The 26,977-nt window shown below is 41.6% G+C and overlaps 1 protein-coding gene across 4 annotated transcripts in view; it reads right to left on the minus strand.

Moving 5' to 3' along the window:
* Positions 1 to 62: 62 nt before the first annotated feature.
* Positions 63 to 26,977, minus strand: part of Gprk2 (G protein-coupled receptor kinase 2) — a 52,080-nt gene continuing 25,165 nt past the window's right edge. For all 4 annotated transcript variants that reach the window (XM_071711856.1, XM_071711855.1, XM_071711854.1 and 1 more), the window contains 8 exons: positions 22,606 to 22,824; positions 21,017 to 21,514; positions 12,394 to 12,489; positions 11,435 to 11,792; positions 10,391 to 11,297; positions 9,823 to 9,960; positions 8,737 to 8,865; positions 63 to 8,406 (listed from right to left, as the gene is read on the minus strand). In XM_071711856.1, the coding sequence (XP_071567957.1) occupies positions 8,311 to 8,406; positions 8,737 to 8,865; positions 9,823 to 9,960; positions 10,391 to 11,297; positions 11,435 to 11,792; positions 12,394 to 12,489; positions 21,017 to 21,068 (1,776 nt within the window). In that variant the 5' untranslated portion in view covers positions 21,069 to 21,514; positions 22,606 to 22,824 and the 3' untranslated portion in view covers positions 63 to 8,310. The remainder of the gene's footprint in view (positions 8,407 to 8,736; positions 8,866 to 9,822; positions 9,961 to 10,390; positions 11,298 to 11,434; positions 11,793 to 12,393; positions 12,490 to 21,016; positions 21,515 to 22,605; positions 22,825 to 26,977) is intronic.

A 26,977-nucleotide genomic window follows, 5' to 3' on the forward strand; every position in this document is an offset into this window, starting at 1 on the left:
CATCCTTCAACTGCGAAAGGAAAAGGGATAACGGTGAGACATTGACGAGATTACGAGTCGAGTCTGATTATATAGGTGTCTATATTTGCATGTGTATAAACATATAAGTTATAAATACAGTAGATATCCGCGTATTTATAACTTACACACGATAATATATATGTATATATATATTTATATGTATAGTATTTATAGCTTTTTTTCTCCACAGCAATCGTATCGAAACACAACGTATCGAAATTGTAAAAAAGGAAAGAAGACAAGAATATTCATTTTTTTGGCTTTCCGTGGAACAGAATGCTATTTTTACATCTTCCTGTTTCGGGGCTTCTTCTCCGAGGATTGTCGACTTGCGAAACGAATCGAGGTATCGTTGGCCTACTTAAAACTTACTGAAGACGTTTAAGAAGCGTTTCGAAGGCATTCAATTGTTTGCAGAAGCGCGCACAGTTGCTAAAGTCGCATAGTAAAAAACGTCGGAATCTATCGCGAGAATTCCACAGGTATAAAAAAAAAACGAATTGATACAAGCGTGTCGAATTGCCAGTCAATCATTGCCTGACGATCGTTCGCCCGGCGATTGTTCTCCGATACCCTTTTCCTTCCCTCGAACGATCAAATCGGAAGAGTGCAAGCGTACAAATAATCACGCATGGCCGCTGATTAATCAACTTAATTAAGCGTTTTAAATTGATCATTTAAGGCGCTTAATTGGGTTCTCGGTTGCTGCGGCTTGTCCTTCCGTCGACAGCGTAAATTAAACGTCTGTAAATGCGTCTTACGCGCGGAAGTTTATTGAAACTCGCCTGCCTAAAATATCGCACTAATCTACAGGACGACGTCACGATAATTACATACTAACTCTGCGGCGAGCTGATTTGCAGCAGCCTCCTGTTGCGACGACACGACAGCTTGACAAAGGCCTGGGCGCTTCGGGTACACGACGTTACGTCGATGCGGAAACAACTGTAAAATTAATTAAAATTGTGCGAAAGATGAGGATAAATCTAATATTTTCCAATGAATTTGTAAAAGTCATGTCTTGATAATGTTGTAGCAATTAAAGAAATCGTCGTCTTTCAATGATTTTGTAATTGCTCCATTACCTTCGTCGCTGAAAGATCATCATGGTGTCACAATTATTTCAACGGTCTTTGAACCGCTTATATACACTATTGCTATTGCTATTACGCGTTAAGACCACCGCGATAAGTCAATTAATTATTTTCATTATCTTGGCACACGGCAAATACGACATCACAAACGGAAGCGTCGAGGCGTTTATTACAAGTGTTGGCGGAAACGGACGTTGAAGATGAGAGAGGAAAAGATGAATGGGGGATATAGACGAGATATAGATACGTACAGCGATAATGTTATGTCCTGACAGCGCTCAGTTTCGCGATTTCTTCTTCCACCGTCAACCGTAAAAATGATACGTAAAATAACACGAGCAACAAGTGTAAAACCTTGTAATAGAAATGTATTTCCATCGTAAAAATTTTACGCTTGTTGAAATTTTGCGTACTGTTTTCACAGTAAACAATACATACATCTACGTCCGTGCTTGATTAGTCTCTATCAATATTAATATTATCACTGAGGTATTTACACAAGACAGTCAACCTCCTCGTGTAATGTTACTCATACACTGTTAAATTTCTAGTGCCAAATTATATTCAATTTGAGTTATTTTTAACCATTCCTAGGTCGTCACTGCTCCTACTCAGTAAGTCGTTAATTTAACTAAACCAATAAAAATAATAAATTTCGGCACACATGGTAGTTAAAAATAACAAAATGTAATTTAACTCAAGGTATATTGGTTTAAATTTCATCCTTTAATATTTAACAGTGTATAGTGACACAAGCGGGAGGTCAATGTGATAAACGAATCGTCGTACTCGAAGTAACCGTTCACGTAATCAGTATACGGAAGAGTGTCGCGTGCGATATCAATTCGAAACCTCGCGACTTATCATCTTTACGCTAATGACGGTTCTCGATTTTCTTAAAATACTCAACGGGTCGTATCTAAACGGTGCGCAAGATTGCGGGGGACAAACGTCGTGCGGAAAGAAAAATACCCGAGTGACATATATAAAATATAATATAAAACAATAATAAACTGGTACATTCTTTTTTTGTCTACCTATGTCGATCAGTCCTAAATTACTGGCACATTTCGAGACCGCGCGGTACCCGGAACTGTCACACGCCGCCGAAATAACACATATGCGCGGTCAAACGACAGAATTTAGCTCGCTCGCGTCCCGCGAGATCAGCAACCGCTTCCTGCACGTGTCGGTCGTCTACGATCCGAGTAATGACGGAAGCGTGCCCCCAAGTGTTCCTAGCTCGCTTGAAAATTCTCCCCCGCTACACACGCCTGATAGACACGGACAAGCGACATCTTATTCGGATATTTAGCTATCATCTAATTATTCCTCTCGGATACTTCTACCGTCACGTGAGAGTAGAACGAAGACGCGTTAAAGGCGTGGATAGGATGGAATGAGTATCGAACGATGACTGTAGCGCGACACGGCGAATATTAACGCGAGAGGGACGTACCCATCACCTTAATCGATAATTTAACATTATTCATTACTAGCCATTAATTAATTTATCATCGATGATCACTCGCTTAGATCTGGCCTCGAACTGGGATCGACGAGAGAATTTCACGTCCGTATGATTATGTAATAATCAGGAAACGAGAGTTATTTAATGTGATCCGAAGTGCGATTTCGATGAGATTTTAATCACAGAGAATATTTTACACACACACAAGCGCGCGCGCGCGCACGCATACACATATATTAAATATCCTCTATGATTTGTACAATATTTCTAATGTTGGATCAGATCAAATAGCTATATTTCACACATATTTACCCACTCATTCATCCACACGCACGTACACACACACCCACTCGCGCATGTATGAATTAGATATATGTATATATAATCGCGTAAATGAAATTCTTACACAGATCCATAATAATTTAAATACGAATTGTACAAGAGAAACGAATACTATTCGCAAAAGTGTATTCAGCAGTCTATCGTGTATATATACCTATCTATCTACGCTACGTACACAGACAGAAAAATATATGTATATTTCTATTGGGAATAAGAGACTGTTGCGCGCTTATTTATGCTTAGAAAAATTATTAAATAGTTTGGTATTCTTCTTGCGAATATATATATATAGTAGTTGGACATCGTTATATCTACAAGTAGATCTCGCGACGGATCTCATTAGAGCGGAATATCTCCTTTGCCCGCGTCGTTATATAAATAATGCGAAACGATAGGTATGTAACGTCTTACGATAGGAGAATAATGTAAAACGGTAGGAAGTAACGCCTTAAAAAAATATTCCTGAAACGTTCGGTATACTAACGAGATTAAACAGGACACTTCGAGAAATCACAGTTAAAAGATTACGATAGATTCTCCACACGGAAGAGTGAACTCGTGCGTTGCCGGCAAAGAGAATAAATAAACTATCAAATCGATAATACATTTAAAAAAATTGTAAATACGTTCCTCGCTAATTTCATTAACAATCTAATATCGTTCGAGTAGTTCTCTCCACGAGGATAAATAAATTGGGACAAATTGGCAGAAATCCATTTTTTCCGTAAAATTAAGTAATAATTTACGATTTGCTATGCAGATCGTAAATTATTAATTATTGATCTTCAAGGTTGATTTACAAATTTTTCTTAAACAGAATTAAAGATTTTTCTGTTCGGCGAATATAATACTTTCGCATTCGCGCCGGGAGAATTGCAATTTATGACATAGTGCCTATCTCGCGGTTTATCCGACGAAAAGTGATCTTCTACACCGTCGCAAAACCGACCCCTTTTACATACTTTAAAGCAACACTGATTTCGAGCAGTTGGAGATAGAATATTTCTCACATAAATTATGTGCAAGGTACGATACATGTACACACCGATGATTTGAGGCCGCATCGACGTCGAGGAAGTTTAATTACCGGTTAACTTAAATCATCAATCTTCAGTCAATCATCGTTCCGCTAAACACGCATCCTTCTACTTAAATGTCCGATATTGCAAGGATATTAAGAAATGAACGTCAAATGTCAGCCAAGTGTCAGAAATGATATTCCGAGTTACAAGGGAAACAGATTTCAAATCTCACGTTCGCGGAAGTATCGCTTATTAAAACTTGAGTTCTCTCTGAACAGAAACACAAATAAAATAGAATCGCTTTCTTAATATTTTCATAAAATGTGATATGTGTGTTTAATATTTTTTATACATATTAAATACTTGTATTTAATACAAGAAAAAAAAATTCAGTCATATCAAAAAGAAAATATATAAAACACGTTCAGAAATAATAAATTTGCTTGACACTTATTTAAGAGACATTTGACCTACACTCTTCAACTATTCTCGATCCTCGTAAATTAAGCCTTGATTATTTCAGTAATCATTATAAAAAGTAATTACTTTTACAGAGCTGTACAGAGTTATGGGGAGAAATTTGTTCGGAGTATTGTTCACACGGCGATCGTTAGGCGTAATTTGTGCGTCTCATAAAACGTCGCGACAATAATTAATATCGTAATTAATAGTATCGACTGAATTCTGCAATTTACATTCAGTTCATTAGTTCGGCGTAATGGTCGTGGCAATAAATACAGATTTTTTCGTTCAATCTATAAAAAAATTAATGTGTTTTTACTTATTGATTCGAAGAATTCAATCTTAAAAATCTTCTCGTTAATTTACATGAAACTGTATGTGCGCACGTGAATCTATTTCTGCGTTATCATTTGTGCGTCTTCCTTTCTAACCGGTTCTATAACGAGTAATTTCTGGCGAGTAAAAAGAAAAACATTCGAAGACGAGATATCATTTACACGTTTTGTAGTGCCGCTTATAAATCCACAAGACTCTCCTCAAACATTTATTTGAATTGAATAATTTCGTCTACTCATCTCTGTACCTCCTCAACGAGAAGCTATACTTGTCTGATAACAAATTTCCGAGACTAATTGCGTACAATGTGTTCACTTGATACAGCAGGCGTCGAGTTAATCCCTACAAATCCCTTTATAAATGGCGGAAATTCGCTATCACGTTAGGCAAAGTTTAAAGTAAAAATAAAATTTCCTCATTCATTATTTTTGTCTGACGTCGGTCGATTCTTCGATATATTATTTTAGACGGCGGGAGTCGAGTTTCGTAAGAGATTCTCGACGAGATTGAGAATTCCGGATGCATCGACGTTCGGATTTATTGCGAGACGTGTCGAAGGCAGGCGACGTTTTCAACACGGTGACCCGCGACGACTGTCTGCCAAACAGAAGCGAAGTCTTCGACGGGAACTCGAATCGTTGGCACACGACTCGCAATTGGAGAACGGCCAAATTGCTCGCGAACCGTCCGAGTGTGCCCGTTAAATCCGATTCGCAAGTGCTTCTTCGCTCGCTTCGCGAACAGTGTTTTCCAAAGCGCACGTGCCAGGAGGGGGATTTAACATGATACGCAATCAAGAGAGTAAAACGTTGCTGAGATTCCAAATGTCTTACAACACAAGTGAAATATGAAAATTCTGATCCTTGGATTGCCGCAGGGTGGATCTGAAAAGTTTTAATGATAGATTCTTACCTCTTAATAAATTGTCAGACTTTTTATTTTATTATTAAAATCAAATCTTATTCTTCATTCCAGCTCGAATACTGGACTAATCCGTCCGTGCGATGGATTTCTCGTATCAAGATACCGTGATAGAATCGATGCACCAAAACTGGCATTAAAACTTACAACGTTTTGAAAGACACTGTCACGAAGGATGCGGATTTAACGCTCGATCGTAACGAAACTGCACTGTCGTAAAGGATGCGGATGTAAAGCGTTCTCTCGAAACTGCAAACGGCCGACAGATGCAATTCTCATATATTACTCCTTATTCCTTATTTTCTGGATGTTTGCCTAGTATTAAGACGAGGTAACACCAACTCGCGTTCGCGGTTCAGCTTATACAACACGTTAACGACGCCCGGGATGGAAATTATTTTTGCTATTAATAATACATGTTGCGATATGGTGACAGCGTCACGTAGACGTCCGTAAACGTTTTATCGTGAAATTCGAAATATAGGTTCCAATGGAAAATCCATACGAATAAACCGGGCTAACTAAGAACCAGCGCGGTAAATGATGCGCGAAAATTTTATTTATATATTTTTATTTTACATATTTTCCAACCTTTGACTGCGTGCTGACTAGATTTGTCAGACTTGAAAATATGTAAAATAAAAATATATAAATAAAATGTTCGCGCATCATTTACCGCGCTGGTTCTCAGTTAGCCCGGTTTATTCGTGTGGTTTTATCGTGAGTTTATCATTTGTCATTTCATCGGACTTATCTAGTGCCTCCATTTGGCAACGCTAGATCAATATACCTCGCTACTAATTCGCTCGTCGCGCTTTTAGACGTAGCTCTTCTCGGCGCCGTCAACTCGCTGCAATCGTGTACACACGCCTCCGCAATTGCAACCTCCGGATATATGTATCGGATTAACGTTTATAAACGCGCGAGTGCACGCGAGTGTTTATTTACCTCGCGGTGGTGTCGGGTGGCCGTTTGCCGGTAGCTTAATATCGCGATACGCGAAAACGAGCGAGCGAGCGAGCGGGCATGCGGGCGGGCGAGCGTCATGCTCTTCACGTGCTCTTTTACGACCCGTCCGTTCCACGTGCGAGCTCGTTATCACTCGCTTACAAGCTCTCGCTACTCTATTTCGGCCCCCGCGAGTCCCATCTTAGAACCCTATCGCGGGCGTTCATAAATCATAGAAGCGCGAACGCGGTTACGACCGAAGTTCTTGGCCATGTAGCTTACTCGACAGACAGATGTTACCGAACGGTACATCGGGATCGTAGACGATCGAAAAGTAGCGCGAGCGAACGCCGATCGTCTCGAGATTCTCGAGTTAAAAGCACTGGGAGCAATTTGGGTGTTAATGAAATTAGGTTGCAATACTCACGATTTCTCATGTCTTTTGACCAAGCGCCAATGTGATTCTCCTCGGTTCTTTCAATGGGATGACAACGAGCTCCTCGATCATTAAGACTAAAGCGATGTGAAATAAAGATCTATCTTAAGAGAAACGCTCTTCGAAAATTAATATAAATTAAATTTTTCTATTCATTAATTTGTGGTGGCCGCGCGCGCCCCTACCAAGATGGCAACACAGTAATTAGCCACGTTTTCTCGCGAGCGCTCGACCGCGCCGACGTAAATATATAAACAAATTCGACACCAATATTCATTGCCCTGATCGACACTCTCACCGACGATCTCATCGGACGACAAGAGTTAGGCGGGCATATAGTGGAGTGGCATGGTATTTTTGGGGACGCATCCTCCACATACCATCGTTACATCCAACCATACACTCCTCTCCATCACTATCATCCATGATCGACATCGACATACGTATCCCCAAAAATTTAAAAAAGATTCATAAGTACGTCGAAGAAGTAATTGCAAATAATTGCACATCCATTTATATACCTAAATGTACTTGTTCGTCTCAACTTAAAATAAGGCCGAAACTTGAGATTGAAGACTTTGTGCGCCATTTCATAGTTAACGAGAAATAAAATGCCATGTTGGCTACACACATTCTGAAAATCGAATTTCCGTTCGCATTCAGAATATTACATGTGCCACATAATCGCGCTGTGAGTGACACAATCGTCTATCTACATATCGCCCTAAATTTTCTCTCGCCCGCGACTCGGGACACATCGAAGCTCGATAAAACACGTCGATACACGTTGATGGACGTGCAAAAGTGCACGTCGAGTGTCCCCGCGTTCGAGCTCGAGGAAAATATATTTGGTAACGAACGTGTCATTCGAATTTGACAGAAACATACGATGCGTCTGGCTTCCGCGTGTCGCGTTTGCTTGCCGCATATGCGTAGCTGTACGCGCGCGCGTAGAATCGCGCGAACGCACGTTTTATCCTGGAGCAGATCTTTGATCTCGCTCCAATAAACCTGAGAGGACGCCTCGGACCCGCAGTTGTTGCGATTTCTTATTATGCAAACCGTACAGCCGCTTTCGGGGACAGTTGCCGTGGTTTCGGATGCCACCGAGAGACAGAATGAGATCGGCTTGCTCTTAATGCAGCAGCCGCAACCAGCGGTACTCGGACGCGCGCCGTCAGCAACGTCAGGATGGCGGCTACGTCGAAATGGCGACGACGTCAATCGATTCAGACTGTTATTCTTGTTCACCGTGGATCAGCTGGCTGGCATCTCCGAGCTCTGCGTTTGCGACAGCTCCAGCAAATGGCACTCCGACAGCGGGATTTGCCTCGTGCGATCGCTCTGCTTTCTCTGTAATTGCAATGATAATAATTTCCAACATCTTTCTATAGTAATTTCAAAGTGAATTTAATAATATTATACGTCGAAGAATATTCCACAAATGTAATTTGTGGACACAAAAAACACCTTGATCTTTTAAGTATCTTTCTTAAGTATCCTTTAAATAGTTTTTAAAGTTCTTCAAAAACCTTTTAAGACGTAGATATACTTTAAAGTATCTAAATTGTTTTCTCTCTTGATATCCTTTAGATGTTTTTTAAATGTTCACCGGGCTTCTCTCTTCTTCGAAATTAGATTTAATTAATTTTACGAAACTCGAAGCTTCATAAAATAATTTACCTTTCTCCGGAAAGGAAAGCAACCTCTGTCATCATTATTGGGCGGTGTATGGTTTATCAATAAGTCTGGGGTGGGCGTGTTATTAGGACCTAATACGTTCAGTTCCTTAAAACACTCAGTCTCTATCATCTGCAAAAAGAAGGAATAAAGGGCGTTAAATTGAGATTTGACAATTTCAATTCCGCGAGGTGCGTAGTAAGTGATTTAAAATCGGCAGAAGCTAAAGGTGGCTCGTGCGTAATGCGTCTTACGCAGCATCGCGGCTTTAAATACATCCACCCGAATAACGCCAGTGATAACGAGCCTCTCGCGCTGCTTCTGACGTAGGAAAACACTTTGCGCGAGCTCCATATTTTTTGATCTAAGTGCCGCTCTCCAGATGTTCCGGATGCACGTATAATATTTTCAGAAAGCGAAACAAAGCAAAAACCTCTAAAGTGCAATTAAATAACGAGACTTTATTGTTCCCTTCCAATTTAAATTTTACTTTTTCAAAATTTTATTTCAAGATTTTAGCAGATATACTTAATCTGAAATCTCACGAGAATGTTACACAAGTGACATTTTCTCATACCTACTAAGTTAACGCCCCAAAAAAATATATACTCTAAATATATTCGAAATATATAGGTACTCTAGAATTAAGCATTATTAGGAGGTTATTTAATGCTTTACTTTTTATTTTAGTGAACTGTTTAGCAGGAATTTACGATTAAAACCGGAGAATGATAATTTCAGTCTCATTTAATCATTCTCTTTCAAAACTTTTTCGAAAAAATCAACTCTAAAAACTTTGTCAAAAAACATTGTTAAAATTCAAATTTATTTCAGATCACATTAGTTACGTAGATTTCGACCCTACTGAAATACTATTGATATCAATATGAGCGCTTGAGACGCGTGGGCAGTCAAAGAATACGATTTACATTCACGTTATAACGGAGATCTTGTTAAGTGATCGTCTGGGTGCCACGTAGCAACAATATTATTTTTATAGGAAAGGTCAAAGGCCTTCTCTCCGAGGCGCAACGTGTCTCACAATCGGTGATTACGATACGGATGTGTGACGTATACGGGTGATCTTACCTCATTTTGCCATGGAATGGACACACTGCCAGTGTTAAACTTGCTGTAGAAGGTGTCGTCCGTGGCGTCCAAATTGACACCTTTCACCGTGGAGAATTGCTCAATGTCCAGAACATCTTTAGCGTAAACCGCGTGAGGCTGTAACGATAAATGTATTAACGTTTAATTTTCTTGCTCTTGGTTCAATGGTTTTACATATACATATTAAATCCACGCAAATATAGCGACAGTAATTCATTGTTATATAAACTAACATAAAGAATATAATAAAACAAAAATAATATTATAGCGTTAAAATTTTTAGCAATTTCGATTTCTTAGAACCATCTCATTGTATAACATACAAAATGTGTTAATTAAAAATTCATAACTATTATGATTTATTTAGTGTATCGAAATTAGTATTAAAATGCTATTTATCGTATAATTTATATGTGGAGTTAATCTCGCATTTACCGAGTGCAAATAGATGAACAAATAAATTACATGTGAAACGAGGCTAAAGGAGAAGGAGATAAATACGAAGTCTCAATATAAGAAGATCGATCATCAAACGACACCTACTTACATCCGGCACAAACGGCGGTTCCCACATACCGGCCTCGAGCCTCTTCCAGTTCAGGCATTGAAAGAAGCTATGGAGCTTCACCTCCTTCGCCCCATGCCGCCCGCACTTGCAGCCGAGCCTGTTCTTCGGGCTCTTCTTCAACAGCTGCTGACACAGACTCTTGGCGTCCTCGCTGAACTTGGGCGAGTACCTCTCCTGATCCTCCTTAACGCGTCTGTCGACTTCCTCGCGCTTGACCTTCTCTTTGCGGACACGGAACGGCGCCTGGCCTTCAATCATCTCATACAGCAGACAGCCGAAGCTGAACCAGTCTGGCGAGAAGGTGTACTTCTCGTTGTCGATCACCTCAGGTGCCATGTAACCCACCGTGCCGACCCTACCGCGCACCATGTCGCCCTCCGTAATCTCCACCGCGAGACCGAGATCAGATATCCTCACGTGACCGTGATCGTCCAGCAGTATGTTCTCTGGCTTACAGTCCCTGTAGACGATACCCTGAAGATGAAGGTGCTCCAGACCGCACACGACCTCGGCCGCGTAGAATCGGGCGCGATTTATGTCGAAACCCGGCTCACAGCCCATATTGTAAATGTGAAACTTGAGATCGCCGCCGTTCATGATCGTCAGCACGAGACAGAGCGCGTCCTTCGTCTCGTACGCGTACGCGAGCGAGACGACGAACTTGGAATTGATCTTCTGCAGGATGTTCTTCTCGATCAGCACCATCGACTCGCCTTTCCGCTTCTTGATGCGCTTCTTCTCCAGTTTCTTGCACGCGTACATCTTACCGGTTGCGCGGACCTGGCAGGCGCAGACCTCGCCGAAGCCGCCCTTGCCCAGCACCCGGTACATCCGGAAAGTCTTGTACGTCACCGGTTGCGCCTCCAGCCATTTCCATTGGAGATACCTGAAGAATCGATAGGAAAAAACATCGCTTGATTATCTACAATTTTTTCTCGCTAGTATTAAATTCCCATCAAAGAAAGTTTTTTCCACGAATTTATATTATCTATCTGCGTTACAATTTATTCATTGGCACTTTACCTGTAGAAGTAGAAGCTACTGAGGAAGGATGAGAACGGCTCGCCAGCCAGGAAGTTCTTCACGGTCTGCGCGACCTCGGTGAAGAGCTCCTTGCCGCCGGTGCTGAGTCGCTCCTCACACTGCGAGATCAGGGAATCGTTCAGGATGTCGACCACCTCCGAACCCTCCCGCTTCAGGTACTGCTCGAACAGCTCTTTCGCACGATCGATGCGGTTCTCGTCCAGCTCAATCTCGTACTTCTCGATCGCGTCCAGGAAGAGGTTGTAACGGTGGTAGGCCGGCTTCTTGTCCTGACAGAATTGTCGAAAGAGCAGCCGCCCGATCGGCTGCTGGTCCACCACATAGCCATACCTGATGTCTGCCCGACATCGTGAAATGTATTGATTATATTCCCGCAGTTTAATCCCGAATGATTTCTCGCGAATTTTCCCGTGATGGATTGCACGTCGCTCGCACGAATATATTTTCTATATAAATTTAATTTACATCCGTGAAATCTAATATCAATTTTGTCAAAAGTAATATAATACTACTATCTTATAATACTACTGCTAGTTTAGAATAACGACATCAAGTAACATTTAAAAATAATTTCCTGAATATTTTATACTGGTACTGGCTCGTATACGCGAGTGTAAAAGAGACGCGTTTATTCGCAACTTTTGATTACTTCAAATCGGGGAAGAGCGTTAACAGAGCGTTATCAGAGTAGGTTAATGGGACACGCAACGAACATTGTCTCGTTTCTCCGCCCATTCCAGCTTCTTTCAACCGCATAATGCGCACTGCATGTTGCAGGCCGAGATTCCATAATCGCACGAAATCTAATTAGCGGCTATTTTATATATGCGACATCGACATTATTTAAGTAAAATAACTCTCGATATAGCTTTTTGATTAAGGTCTCTATTTTTCTAGCGCTCTTAAGGCTTTTACGACTTCAGCTATTACTAACTCACCCAGTTTATCTTTTAGGCCGATGCACTGGGAAATGTGTGGGAACTGAAGTATCTTCCGCCATTTCTTACTCTTTCCCTTGTTGCTGTCACTACCACCTGTCCAGAAAAGATAAAAATTTTTACAAATACAATAAGTATACGTAAAAAGAGATAAGAACGACAAGAGAGAAGACACATTGTACCCTAAAAATTTTCAACAGCCCATTTTTATTCCCTATCCATTTTACTTTATTATTTGTACCGCTGAAATTTTGTAAGTTGTTTCAAATTTTTATTAGAAATTTTATTGCCGCATAAATAAACAGCAGAATTCTTCAATTTTCATCTGTGACGGTGTACGTTAATTAAAAACAAATACGCACATGTGGATTTTCCTGTGATCATTAATTAGAGCTCGAGTGAAATTTGTGCAGTAATCACGAACGTGCGACTGTGCTTGCGTTAAAAGGTAAAGTAAAAATAAAACTTATTTTATTCGCTGCTGATGTAATTTTTCTGTCCGATATTAAAGCGACATATTTTAAAGTCGCGCGTTTGGAAAATAAACTGCAAATCTGTATTTCACAGAACGCAACTATTTTGTTAAATATTCTTGTATATTATATGGCGCAGAGCGTAATATCAAAAATATTTGTAAAAGTGGCTATAATTTTGAAGAGAATATTAATACTCTGTGAGCACAAATTAATTAATAACTTACATATACACGCTGAAATAATTTCGAAAAATATAACAAGTCATTTGTGAATAAAGATTTTATGTAAAGATGTTACGTCTATTGGATTCTGGAGCGGATACATCATGAACGTCTTCGCGAAAAAGCAGATGGACAAAACGGAATACTGGTTAGAAAGTACCGGAAGTTACGGAATTCACTCAAACGCGGATAACGACAGATATTGGATCAGCGTTACGAGATTTATCCCGACGCTTCGTAGAACTCGAAACGACGTCGAGAAATCCGTCGCGATAGAAGTTAAACGAGAAGAAAGTTATTCCACCCCTTGCCATTCGTAATTCATCGCCGGAAATGTATCCAATATTCCTACGATCAATTCTTGCGCTTCCCTTTCCGCCGTTTGGAAAACATCCGCTCTCTTCCTCGCCGCATAAAAATCGCATAAAAACCGCGCAGTCAAAATTAATTTCGGTATTTTCAGGTCTCAATAATATAATATAATAAATAATGTGAAACGACCATAGATCTCAAAACTGAAAATTTTAAGATTGATGAATCGTAAACAGCTAAAATTTAGATTTTATGCACAAAGTGCAATTAGAAAGTACTAAACTGTACTTGTTTAATAAATACAATGTATCAAAATCTTATCAGCAATAACTAATAACAGATAGTAATTTCTACCAATTGTAGAGCTATAACGTAAATATAACGTCAAAAGTATAATTAATATTCATCGAGAACTACGGGCTTCCGGCAAACTAAGCTTTCAGCAAAATTTATACTCGTTCGATCGCGAAACTTGAAGTCTCATGAATTATTTCATATGCAAGGCGTTGCTCGCGACGGCAAACAAATCCTGACGGAGAAAAGTTATCGTGCACGCCGACAGAAATTTATTAATATCTTCGAAGCGAACGTCATAACATTAGATAACGCGTTGGAAAAACGCGCGTCGCGTTATAATGCGCATTCTACGTGATGACGTGCGCCGATAGGCTGCAGCAATAATGATTTATGGCGTATTAGTCGTTATTACGTGACTTTTTATCAAATAATCCCGCTATTCAATAACGTACAGGCAAGAAGAAAAGAAAACGGCCTGAAGAGTTTATTGCCGATAACTAAATTGCGAGAATAATGATCCGCGTGGCTCGCAGCACGTAGAGTATTTGAGATTCTTCAGTCACTTTCTCGCATCGGCGGTTTTTTTTTTATCAACGTGGAGTTACTTTATGCTTAATAAAGAAGTATTTAAATATTAACGTAATATTGCCTACTGCATAAATGATGGAAAACCTAGAGAGAACTTTAATCTCATCTCACGAATTAAATTTCCACGGTAAGACTAAAGAACACAAGTTCCTTCGATTCCAAGTACGAATCTTGATTCGCCGGAGATAAATTTAAAGGTTAATTGGAAAAGAATTTAAAATTAAACGACGAATTTCAAACAATTCGCGGATAAAAGGGTTGGATAAAAAGGAGCCTCGAGCACTCTGTACATTCACTTGCGTTAAACGAATTCCGGTTATGGCAAAAAGACGCCTTGGCTTTCGTCGGGAAAGATCCCCCGCGACGGCGGTATCGATCGCGCGGAAAAACGCAAGGGACACGGAAAAGCGGTGGGAGACGCGCGAGACGCATGGTCCACGGTCCCAGTTTTTCGCTTCCGTGAACAAGCTCGTCGTACAGGTCATTCCAAGAAAGCGGAAATGCCCCCGCGTCGCACCGAGAGATAATAGATTATCTGACAGAAAGTCGATTACGAGATAGAGAACCATATATCAAGATAAGAACTTTCTATATTTGTCCGCGCGTTTAAGAGCGTCAGGAATTTTGACGTATACTGAATGGAGATGTCAAGTGGGTCCAGAAAATTCGAACAATGAGAGTTATAGATCGAATAAAGTAAATTCCGTATGATTCCGCGCGGTTTACTTCCATTGTCCGATGAATGATCCGCGAGAGAAATATCAACGGTGCAAAGTAATCCAGAGCAAGATAGTACTTTTTCTCACTGACGCGCGAACCGAGTTTACATCAATGGAAATTAAATAGATTATTCGATATCGAGGTGGAAGATATTACTCGAATACTGAAACTTTGATGGGTGGAAAAAAATTTGTTAAAATTTAAACAAAATCGAAATTGGATTCGCGAGATACAAATACAGTTCTCGACGCCGGTTTACGGTCACTTCGGGACACCCTGTACCTCGTCGACATGTGCACGGGCCCGCTTGTTCGATCCCCAACGAGAGCGGAAGTCGAGGGTCGCGTAAGCCCCACCTTCTCTTCCACATCGGCGGAGGAAAAAGGAGGAAAACCGGGGGAGCGAGTGCTTCGATACGTACGAATTGCATCGCGCGGGACGAGGACCTGTCTAGTGCACGCTGCATCCTACTTACAGAACAAACCTATCGTGTGTCTCACGATCAGTCGTTAAAGGTGAAAGGAGCGTACTTTCGAAAGTACAAAAGTGTATGGTTTATATGATCGGACCTTTCGCTTAAAAAAAATTATTTCCTTTTCGTTTTATATTAATATCAAATTTATATTAATTTATATTAATAATAATTTATATTAATCAAATTTACATTATATTAATATCAAATCAGTTTAATATTAAATTGCATACCAAAGTGGATCGTTAAATTAATTTTAGATAATTATAGAGACGGAGAGAGAATTTCAAAGGGATAGAAATATAATTTCACTAAATATTTAATTATTAAAAGAAAATAACGGAAGTTGAATACCTTGTCAAGCGATATGAAGGATTAACGCGAGATTCGCATCGCATAAGCCATCCAGATCTCTTCACATATACCTTTCGCGAGCAACTTTCGACTGTTCTGCTTGTAGCGGACTACCCTGTACTCCGTACAGCTATTGCCGATCCTATTCAATCGGTGTGCAGTCGTGTCGGCAATGCCGCGAAATGAAAAACCGCACTCGGCTCAGTGAATCGTGTGAGGGGAAAAGATAAAACGAGCTACACAACGATCGACCATTCGCGCGCATCTTGTCCAATCTCGGAAAGTGATGGAAAAAAAAGGAAAGAACGGGGGAAAAAAGAGGTATTCGACGAAAGCTATACGAGCAAAAATGGAGAGTAGAAAAATTCAGAATCCGGAACCGAAGGTCGGAATAAAATAATTCGTAAGTAAAATCGTATTTAAACCGGCTCTCGCGAACAATTGATTTACTCTGAATTTGTTGACTCAAGTCTAAAAAGTCTTTTCATTTTTTACGTTAACTGACGGAAATGTACAGAATGCATTGCGTCATACATTATTTGTACATATTTCGTTTGATAAATGACGTTGCAAAATCCACTCGCTCGCTATTAAATTGTATCAGCTTCCGCGGTATAAATGTATGCAATTTTTATCGTTAAGCGTATCATTTAAAGTAATTATTGTTATCCCGAGCGCGGAAATTTATTCGTGACTGTTCGCGTCCCGGCCGCGTTCCCGCGGTCGTGGAATTTTCTCACGCCTCATCGTCATCACGTAATTATGTCAGCGTGCGCGACGGGCATAACTCCGTATCTTCGTACACGATAATTGCAACGCGCGAATCCTCGTTGCTGTCATTATAATAATTGAAGTTCCTGCTGCACGGCGAAACGTGACTTTCGATTATACGAACACGTCCACGTACGTCGATCCCGCAAAATGCATCTTTGGCTCGCGAGGACAGCCGCGCGATACATCATCTCCGACGTTATTGCATCGTTATTTCATTTGACGTCATTGCATAAATACATTTTTATGAACTTTATAAACACATCTATCATATCGTAAACCGCAGCTTCACGTAAGTCGGAAGTTTCTCTAAAACGTTTTTCAAAAGTTCGCGTCAATGTTCGAAAGATTGGTTGAAAACAATTTTTTTAGAGGTTATCATAAATTTTTAAAAATGCGCGGAGAAATTATAATCACTACTATCACTAGAACTATTGCAAATAAAATTTTAAAACATTTTTCGTTCTTTCCGCAAAATGTTAAAATATTCTTGATTATCAGAAAGTCGTGAAAAAAAAACGTATAAGAATTCTCCGAAAGTATAATCTGAACTCAATATTAAATGCTAACACTCCTTTCAAGTCTTTCAAGTGCAATTGGACGTTAATCTTTGGAATTTTTCAAAGGCGACCTGGAGCTCTATAATTGATTAACTATCGAGCTCTAATGTTGGGATCCTGATTACACACGCGAAATTAGCCACGTCCAGAACTAATCCAGAGATAATCCAGGATTAGCGTCAACACCTCTCGCTTCCTTTCGTCCACGCTATGGCGACAGAAAATAACCGGTCGTGATAAATTGGAATTTCGTAAGTAGGAAAGTTTTTCGTCGGCGCAACAAATTGATTACAGTCATTTCCCGATCGAGTGGCCGCTAATTACGTCGCCGAGTTACGGCGAGCAAGGGAGACCGCTAATTAACCCGTTATTTCTGTAACCTGTCGAGTGTCCTGTATACTTACGTAATTCGCGGCGGCCGGATCTCCCGCGCGCGCGGCTTTCATTTATAAAGTTTATCAAGGCGATGCGATTACAAGGCCATTGACGTGGTTCGCTATCACGCGAACACCCATTTACCTACTTTCCGACCGTCAACACGCCTGCACTCTTCGACAGGACGTCGTTCGTAATGTACTAATTGAATGCAGGCCGGTGGTGGGTGATCCTCCCCGTTGGATCGTCTGCTTGCAACCGATCCACAATTTGCGGCGGGGTCGACAAAACTTAGCCTCGAGCTACGGCATGCGGCAACGTAACCTCGTAATCTCTATGCAAATTTTATTCGACGATTCTCCCGGGGGAACGGGGGGTTTTAGGCTATCAATCTCTCGAACTAAATTCTGTTAAGGTTCATTTAGAGGTAAGAAAATATAATGTATCGTTTATTCGTATCCCTGAAAACCTTTAAGATTTTACGTCTATTAAGCTAAAACAGCATTTTATCTTTGATCTTGCAAAAGAAAGTTTGATGTTTTCTTTGGTTGAAAAACTGTTCTTAAATTTAAGAATTTTTTAATTAAATATATACACACAGAAAAGAATAATCAATCATTCGAGATATTAAGTCGAATCACAAGCAAATCTTCGAAATTTTTTTCTTTTCTTGTGAGAAAGATTTTCTAATCAAGAACTACATTATTAAAAGTTTTGTTCGTGAAAAACGACTATGAATTCCCATGGGAAGGAAAAAGCGCGGAAAATCCTGAAATACCTGCCCCTAATGACATATTCCGTGGGGACGCGTTACAAAGCATAACGAGAAGTAAAACGTCACGTTTTCCTGTCAGCGAGGTTCATTGTACCCTGTAACGAGGCTAAAAATAGACGGCAAGCAGGACGGAAAAACAGTATCGAATCAAGCGTTTGTCCCTGCAAAAATCTCACGAGTCCCTACTTTTTGGCGTACGCCTCTGAGATGCGCGGAAGATGTTATTTTCGTCGGCTCGAGTTTCTTACGAAATCGCGAAACGCCGCTAATTGCGAGAGAAACCGACCGCTCGTATCAGAGAGGTTTACACGTGCTTCATGTAAAAAGGCTGATTACATGCGCTGATTATACAATTAAAATAATAATCGAGTTAAAGTCAGAAAGCTTATACGATCCAATTAGCATTAATTCGACATGCTTTTGGACAGATCTACTTATTTTTAATTTATTATTACAATTTTTAAATATTTTTTTTTTCGATCGTTCCGTCTACAATAAAAGAGAAAAAAGAGATATCAAAAGATCTCGCTATTGCAAGAAGCTTCGAAGCGTTTTCATGCGGCTGGCATATTGCACTATCGATATTTTAATTTTCTCTCTCCCTCTGCTCTTTCTCTAATTCTGTATACCAATTAAGTAACGAATATGCGGCGATGATACCGAGCCTGTGCGCGCTTAATATACACCGTAATTTCGTAGTTTACCAACGTTCGAGCGCGTGTCTGCTCGTGTAGACATGGGCGTCGCGACGCAACGGATGCTCGAGTCTAACAATAAATATGACGACGTGTGTCGCTTTACATCCTATAGAAATCAATTCAATTTGCTATTATACACGGAGAGAATTTTTTGTTATATTTTACCCTTAAATTTACTACAAACTTGGGACAACTTGGCAACCAAGGAATTTTTTAAATATACAAAAAACATTTTACAAACAACGTGATAAAAATTACCAAGCAGATTGGTAAATTTTGAAAAATTATTGAAATTCCTAGATATATTTTAGTAAAAATTAATCAAACATATTTTATATTTTAATGTAATAGATATTAATATTTTTTATTATGGTGGATATTAATCAGAATAGCTCGCATAAAATTCTTGGTGATACATGTTGTCCCACAACTACCATGATTTCAGGGTAAATTTTAAGAGAAAGTTCTCTCCGTGTAAGTACTTTCTATTCTTCAAGCGCGAAATTTATATTTTCCGAAAAAAGATCACATTAATATATAATTTCTTCCATTTCTTTTATATCTTAATTTTCAATAAATCCTCCGTCATTGTTATCGAGCCCGTCTTTTCATATTTCTCGTATCATGATTTGCTTCTACCTTCTACCGATCGAAGAGAGAGACTGAAAAATTTGGAATCGCCTATATAGTACTCGCAAAAATAAACTTGAAATGTCCGGCTAACGTAGTAAATCAAAATTCTAAGGATAAGGCGAAAGAACGATTGTTTATTTTATTTCGCGTTTTACCGGCGCCTATGACGATAGGCGTGCTAAAACACCCGTCGGGCCGAGCGGAAAGAAAAAGACGATCCTCTCGTCGTAAAGATTTTTTGCTTCGATCTATCGCTCGCGTTACGGCGCTTAAACTGTCGGCGCGAGCATCACGATCGTTTTACGCGCGCATTAAAATACGGACACCTACAACAAGCCATCATAAATGCTTTAACGTTCACTCCAATAAGTACTCCTCGATCCAACACGTGTCTAGATATATATACATGTATAATGACAGATGCAAAATCGCCGCCATTTTATTAGTTATAAATGTCTCCAACGAATCTCTCTTATCGATAAAAATGACTTAAATTGCATGTAATGCGTAAAAAAATATTTAACGCGCAAGTTTTTAACGTGTTGCTTTATCGCCTCCCGTGATCTACGGCGTTTTAAAAATCGACGTAAGTCTCGTAACGCGAGAAAAATTCTAAAGAGAGGAGAATTTTTTTATTCTCCTCAGCCGTAAATGACGACTGAATCCCCTCGAGAACGTAATCACCATTCGTAATCACGGGTTTGCGGAAATATTTATCCCGAATCGCGCGTGTCGCAAAAAAATACTCGCCTAATGGCCTTAATTTTCTCGATGACGGCAATTCGAAACGCATTAAACGCGAAAGTAACGATTGCGACTGCATATTGCGCGTTAAACCCGAACCGTTCAATCTCGCGGCTAAAACTGCGGGGCGACTTTACGCGCGTAATAAATGTCGCCCGGCCGAACTCTCGGTAATGAAAGCTCTGTTATAGGGTTGTTCCGGGAAGGCCATTATACGTAGTAGATACACAATGTCCAGAATTGTACATTCAGCGCGCGCTAATCGACCAAACTCAATAACTGTTCTTGACACGTGTTATAACCGGCGCGCAATTATTACACATCATAAAACAATCCTTGTCGCTATCGCGTGAATTTCCTCAGTTTCCTGCGATCACCTTGCCGCTCTTAAAAGGGTGGAAATAATAAAATTTGAAGCATTAATTAATACGTCGTAAAAAATAATTGTCGTAAATATATTTCTCTAAAAACCGCACGAATCTTTTTATCGCAATCACCTATTCGTTTAATTATTCTGTATGCTGGTCTTAATTATTCAGCGTGCTGTGTACGATCGGTAATTCTCTCGCGCGATAAATATATAAACGTAAAATCTGAAAGCGAATGGCAACGCAAAGCGAGACTCACCTTCTCTCGCTTTCAGGTACACGGTGTTCGCCACGATGTTCTCCAACTCCATCAATTCCAGCTTGATCGGATTTGCGCGACCGAATCGGGTGGGAGAAGAAGAAGAGGCCTCGTGGTCGACGGCGACGTCGGCGGGGGACGCGGCGGCGGTCGTGAAGTCGATCGCGGGGAATACGTTCGATTCTTGTCACACGAGGTTGATGGAACTCCTATCAGGCAAACTCCCATCTGCGTTCTCCTGCGGGCACCACCGCGGTCCACGAACGGTCCCCTTTTCCCGAGGATCGACGAGCGCGGATCCGCGTATCTTCTCCGACGTGTCTCGATACGGAACCACCGCGACCCAGGAAACCTCGATGCTGCGTCAAACGGTTGTCCGTTCGATCGATCGACAGGCTGGACTCATTTGGGACCCGATTCGACTCCCGGGAGAGAAACGCTTCGAATAGGGATCAGCGCGTTCTTGCGATCGGCAGCCTCCTTGCCTCGGTGGTTTTCCTTGAAGGAAAAACAGCGTCTGCTCTTAGATGAATTTGCGCGAAAGCTGGCGAGTAATTTCGAAATCGTTCTCGCTCGCAATTAGGCTAATTAGAATAAGTAATCCCGGTGCAAGGCGACGTTGCTGTGCCAAGTTTGAGAAAAACTAGATCGCATCGCGTTGAGCGAACGGTGAGAATCCCCGGGTTTTATTAGTCGGTGGATAATTTCATCAGTCTGGAACCTCTTCTATCTTAATAGGCAAAATCAACGGCCGAGTAATGTGCGTGCGTTACGGAAGAAGCTTTATCACCATTCGTAGACTGCTCTCAGTGGATCTCCACCGAATCTCTGAATTCGACGGAATTAGAGAGCTCGACGCTCAAGCTCGTCCGCGTCGCTCGTCGCATAATCGACACTTGTCACCGGTGAATTCTCCGCGATCATTCTCGCTGTTCAAGCCACGATTAACGATCGTCGATTCTCCACGAACACTCGTCGGACACTTCCTCAATCGAACCTTCCATCAATCCTTTCCCCGACAAAGACGACGAAGGCGGTTTCGCGAGAGCATTGACAAGCGTGCTCTTTCACTACGGTCATTCAGACAGAATTTATCGTCTCTATCCACAGCCCAGTCAGAATCGTCCTACGGCGAGTGAGAAAGAACGGTCGATCGAGAGATTACTCGGTCAAAAGTGAGAGTATAGCGACGTGACTTGAACTTACACTTAAATTCGCGTGCGTTAGGGGAGACGTCACGCGACAAGGCTATCCTTTGTGGAATATATATATATATATATAAAGTAGCGCACTGTACATCGAGACGTTAATGGACGAAGGAAGACTCCGCGGAGCGCGCGTGCTTCAGCGTGACCTCGCGAAAATAACGCGCGAGTCCGCGCGGGATGCGCCTCGAGAGAGGCGGCGCGCCGCGTGTAGCGAAGTGCTTGCCTTTCACTCTTCTGACGCCGGCGGAACGGACGGGGCGAGGGGTCAGCCGACAAAACGCGCGTTAACGGATGGCCGATCTCCGACGAGAAACCCCGGAGATTCGAGCGACGACGAATTATGGATGTACCGAAATCTCGCGTGCGGGCAAATTCACTCACTTCGCTCGATCTTCTTCCGCGACGGTGCTTCTTCTTCTTCTTCTTCTCTTTTTTTCTTCTTTTTCTTCTTCTTACGGTGCACACGCAGGGTGAATGACATTCGTCGAGAACGGCGGATTCCTAATGGCTCTCCTCCTCGCGCATTTCATTTCTTCGCGCGTTCACCGGCGCGTTACTCGCGCGCACCGCCTCGCGGACTCGCTCCCGTGCACGCGCATCCTGAAAAAACAATCGCGAATTTGGCTTGTCTTTATACACTGGGAAAATATCTGGACTTTGGAACCTGATTAGTGAAGCCAGGTATGCGGGAAGCCGGATCCAGATCGAGCGGAGAGCGCAAACGAACAAGCTACTGAATACGTTCCATTGTCAGTTTCCATTGTCATATTAAGGAAAATAATTCATGTTCGTTCGTGATCGTGCGTCCTTGTTAGCTTAATCTGGATCCGCCTTAAGAAGGTCTCTCTATTTATTATATGATCACCCATCGACATTCCTAGCATTCACCAAATTTAAATTGATACAAATTAATGCAATATTAATTATCCATTATGATTACTGTTATTTTAGAAATAATAAATTCTTCTCATACATGGTTTGCTTCCAAGATATTACTTTACATACGAAAGACATTAAGACAACGACAAAAAGCGACACGTTAGCTGATTTTACATATATATCCCATCACACTGATAGCTCTCTCATTAGCATTTTAAAGCAAACGCACCAACGGGATCATATAACAGCAGGTCGAATCCCCATATTTTTTTCATAAATATTTTCTCAAAGTCCAAAAATCCAAACGAATTCCTCGCCACACGGATATCGTGTGAGCTCGTTCGTCGTCGCTGGCACACATGTGCGTATGCATGAATGGCCGATGCATCGGACAGGTGCATCGAAGAGGAGAAGGAGACGGAGGATAAGAGGAGGAATGGAGAGATAAAGATAACGACGCAACTAACGCGCCGCGTTGACGGCGACAGCCGACGGTAATCTAATAAGCGCCGCGCGCGGAATGCGCGTTATTTCCACCTATTCATATCCGGTCGAAGCTTTTAATTAATGCGACTCGCCTGCGTGCAACCGCGGAAATATAAATTCCGAGTAACCGCGGAAACGCGCGGGGGAAGAGGGATTAGAAAACCGGTGGAATTAGATGGATTCCCTGCCCGCCGCAAATTGAACTCGCGGCGCCCTTTCCAATTATCCTCTCCCGAGCGCGCGGAGCGGACTCTGGCCGGCGAGACGCTCTTTTCTTTTCATTCTCCCGATATCGCGTCCGTCTCGTCGGAAGCCGATTCGATTAATTCTGCGTAACGGATCGCTCGAAGCTAGACGAACGCCGGAGAAACGCGGCACGTCGAAATTGGAGCTTTTAACGGTAATGACTGACCGTAAAGAGCGATCTTTCAAACTATATCCTCACTTTAACGTAAACCACAAATAATTGCAAATTGTTATTCGCAATATATGATACATCACGTTGAATATGAGCATATTTGCGTGGTATATGTTACTTCAGCTACATTCCTATTTTATATAAAAATGTATGCTATTATTTACCGTTATTTTTATTATATAAATACGTTATTTAAAATTTTTAATTATTTATATTTGTATTCTTTAAAGCGATATTTTCACGTATATTATTATAAATCACATCGTTATATCACAGAAATAAACGGCATGCGAGATGCGCTTGGCGCGTCGCGCTTTCTCTCGAAAGTACTTCCCGCAAGAATTTTTTCTCGAGGAAATACGGTTGGGGCGAAAAGAGGTTTCTGAATGTGGCGAGGAGTGTTAACCATTTGCGATGCACCGTCCCGGCGCGCTCTGGAATGCGACGCGGTTTTCATACCATTGTGCGAGAGATACGGCGATACGCGCGACTGTAAATTGACGACACGAACGAAGCAACGGCGCGCAACGTGTCGAGCGTGTCTGGATTCCCGAGCACGCCAACAGAGTATCCCCGCTATTAATTGCTATCGCATTCCCTCTCGCGGGGCCGTTCAATTCACAGCGTGTTCAATTTCGTTTAATTGCCTTTTCAAACATTAATTCCATTTCATCGCTAATATTTGCTCCTCCGTTGAAGAACGCCTAGCGTATTCTATATTTCGCACGACTAATAATTCCATCTCCTTTTACAAACTCGTCATCGTTAGATTTAGCAGCATTTTTTCTACCATTGCGCGGAAATTGCGTACAATTTACCGCGACGTCAAGTGGAGGAGAGAACCAACTTCGCGATCGCGCGTATGACGAGACACAATTCGGCGCAAAACATGCGTCGAACCGTCTCGTAAGTACATCGGCATGAATCAATTTAAATGCCACGATGACCGCGAACGCGATTCAACGTGGGGGGGAAAAAAACAGGAAGGTGAAGAGGGTAAAAAAAGGGAGAGAGACGAGTCGCCCGCCTTTGAAATCCTCGAGAGCTGAAACCGAGAACTAGGCGAATCCGCCACGCTCGCGTGCACGATCCCCCTTCGTCGATCGCCGGCCGCGATATGTGCGTTGTACGGTGAAATAGAAATTGCCAATAACGACGCGACGGAACAATACATCGCCGCTGACGTTGATATGCATTAAAGGCGTTCGCATTGTGTCAATCGGTAAATGCAGTTTATACGTGACTGACGGTATCATAGGCGTTGTAACGCGGGCGCGTCCACGCGTATATGCGGTGTCTCAGATCGATCGTGCTCTCTTTTTTGACGACCGACGGGTTTTTCGGCCGATTTCGAATTGAATTTCCCTTCACGTGGACGTCGAGAAGGAAGCTTAATTTTAAATTACGAACGACTGAAAGCGAAAAGTCTCTTAAAAGCTAAATTGTAGCTTTTCGGACAATTCAAGTCAAACTCACTTTAACGTTTGATCCTTGAGGTATTGAAAAATTTTAGGAGCAATAAAACGATGTCTCGTCAAATCTTCAATCAAAAAAGATTCCCTCGAAATTGACCAAAGGTCAAAGAAGTAAGTGTATATATATACTTGACCCGAGACACCATGTGCACGTATGCGCATCTGTATGTGTGTATGATATCGTGTACGTACGGATGCACGATGTACGTGTGTGTGTGCGCGCGAGAAAGAGGGAGAGAAAGAGAGACGCCGAGGGCCCGAAGGGGATGGAAAAGCCAATTCCGTCGTATCAGCGCAAATGGCTATTGGCCGACAGGAAGGAACGCCGTGCGTTCTCCGCAGAAAGACGATAATAATAAACGTTTACGATCGGGCGAGCTCCAAATTGGAGCGCGAGTGCCTTTTTACAATCGGCCCTTAACCGACGCGATATTTCAATATCCGTCCGCCCTTTATCCACGTCCCGGATTATGGATCACCTTGGCTCACTTTCGTCTCAAACGCGGCCCGGGATAATTTGCAACGCAGCGCGGGAGATGAGTTTTTCCGGAATTTTTAGCGCGGCTTTCAGCAAGATAGATTGTCGGCTCGGGTTCTTGAAAATTTATCCGAGAGAGAGAGACTACACACACACAATCGTATACACGTGCGGGAGAGAAAAAGGGAAATTGCCAGCGCTTTAAGCCACCGTTGCAACATCTCGCATTAATCATATTCATATACGACAGAGTGGTCAAACTTTCGAGCACAAGTGCTCCGGTTTCATTAAAAATAACTTACATTTGTTTAACCTAAACCTAAACCTGCCCTTATTTCTTCCACAATTCTTTATACATGTCTTTATACATATCTACGTTAATTTAATAATATAATGTGCATTTAGTTTGCGATAACTATAATTAAGAAAAAAAAGATGTAAAATCGCGAGATTTTTTAGGTGAAAATGAAACGACGTGAATGAACATTAGTCGCGATTTTGCGTGCATTGTTAGAAGAAAGAGTGTCCGAATATAATAATAAAACAGCCTTGGATGCGCCACTATTACGCAGGATGCAGAGCTTGCTTTATTTTCGGCTGACAAATGCTCGACGTATAACGAGCGTTGCGAAATTAGTTTAAGCTAGACGAAAGTTGCACGCTCCGATGCGAGCGACAACGGTCGACCGAGCGCAGCGCATTGTGTGTTTCGCTCTCGTTATACGCGAGAGGAGCATAATTAAAATAGCAATCCTTTCGTTTCCCGTGGCACGTCCACGTTCAATTTACGTGTCCTGAAAATATCGCCAAAAGTGCATTACGCGACACGAAATTAATCGGAGCTCGGAAATCAGAATGTAAATGATGAAACTGCTTTATTATTGTGCCTCGTGATTGTTTTTAATCACGCTAAAAATTTGCGTCGGTGAAAGTTCCGAATCCGTTCGTTTTATTCCACGTGAGTCACGTGGAATGGGGATAGGGAGTTAGGGATACTCCGTCGATATCGAGATACGG

Source organism: Temnothorax nylanderi, unplaced genomic scaffold (assembly GCF_030848795.1).
Source record: "Temnothorax nylanderi isolate EJ_2023f unplaced genomic scaffold, tnyl_v1.0 TNYL_tig0102_pilon, whole genome shotgun sequence".
In the NCBI taxonomy this organism is placed as follows: Eukaryota; Metazoa; Arthropoda; class Insecta; order Hymenoptera; family Formicidae; genus Temnothorax; species Temnothorax nylanderi.